A 1,311-nucleotide genomic window follows, 5' to 3' on the forward strand; every position below is an offset into this window, starting at 1 on the left:
TCAATCAATAATCATCGAAGATGAGGAAGAAGATGAGGAAGAAGAGAGGACGAGAAGAAGAAGATGATGATGAAATTGGTGAGTGTAAGTTAGAAAGAAGTATATATAGTTATGGCAGTGGATGGTGGCGCGGTAAGTTACTGGGAGAAGGAGGCTTCGGGTCTGTTTTTGTAGCCATTCTCCCGGTTGAAACTGGTTGGACAGCACGATTCAGACACTGCCCTCTTCTTTTGGCCGTAAAATCTGCAAAGACTTGCTGTTCCGACGAGCTGTCGATGGAAAAGGTGGTCTATGACTCTCTGGGCTCCAGTCCTCACATCATCAAGTGCTACGCCCATGATTATACCCTCCCCGACGACGACGACGACGACGACGAACCCATTCTCAATGTCTTCCTTGAGTATGCCTTCGGCGGATCACTGAGTAGTTTGATCAAGAGAAGCACCATTGCTACTGTGTCTGCATCTGTGTCCGTGTCTGTAGGGATGCGTGAGTCGCAAGCAAGACCACACACTCGCTCCATTCTTCGAGGGCTTGAGTTCATCCATGGAAAGGGATATGTCCACTGCGACCTGAAGCCGGACAACATTTTACTGGTGCATTGTGATGATGATAATCCTTATGGAGTTGATGGTTTCATGGCCAAGATTGGTGATTTGGGTCTAGCCAAGAAGGCCAAGACTGGTGATAGTAATGGTCATAATAATAATAAGTCAATGCTTAGAGTGAGAGGCACTTCAATGTATCTGTCTCCAGAGTCGGTGTTGGAAAATATTCAAGAGCAAGCCTCTGATATTTGGTCTCTGGGCTGTGTGGTTCTTCAAATGTTGACTGGAAATCTGCCATGGGATGAGAGGCTGCAGAAAGAGGAGCTGTTGCTCAAGATTGGTACAGAAACGCCGCCTCTGCCACAATACCTTACGCCCACTGCTAGAGATTTCTTAGACAAGTGCTTTACCAGGAACCCCAATGAGAGACCCTCTGCTCAGATGCTCTTGTCTCATCCCTTTGCTATGTATGGAGTCTGCAGTGAAACCCCAAGACCTTGAGTAGTTTGCTGGTGCTCGCCACTTCATGATTATTCCTCTTGCTCTTGCTCTTGCTATTGCTCTTGGTGAATGAAGAAGAAGAAGAATATCAAGTGGTTTCTGCTGCCACTTATGCATATATCCCCAAACACAACAGACAAAGATATAGCATACCTACACTTTATTTGATTATATTAATTCTTCATTCATTCAGAACTTTTACATGTAATTAATTTTATTCAGATCGATAATTTATGTTTATATTTGCCAATTCATTATATAT

The 1,311-nt window shown here is 44.2% G+C and overlaps 1 protein-coding gene across 1 annotated transcript; it reads left to right on the plus strand.

Moving 5' to 3' along the window:
- The first annotated feature begins 275 nt into the window (after nucleotides 1-275).
- LOC133823972 (mitogen-activated protein kinase kinase kinase 20-like) lies at nucleotides 276-1,049 on the plus strand. The gene has a single exon (XM_062256833.1). It carries the CDS (start codon nucleotides 276-278, stop codon nucleotides 1,047-1,049), a length of 774 nt encoding a protein of 257 aa, XP_062112817.1.
- Nucleotides 1,050-1,311: the final 262 nt, after the last annotated feature.

Source organism: Humulus lupulus, chromosome 3, assembly GCF_963169125.1.
Source record: "Humulus lupulus chromosome 3, drHumLupu1.1, whole genome shotgun sequence".
NCBI classification, from domain to species: Eukaryota; Viridiplantae; Streptophyta; class Magnoliopsida; order Rosales; family Cannabaceae; genus Humulus; species Humulus lupulus.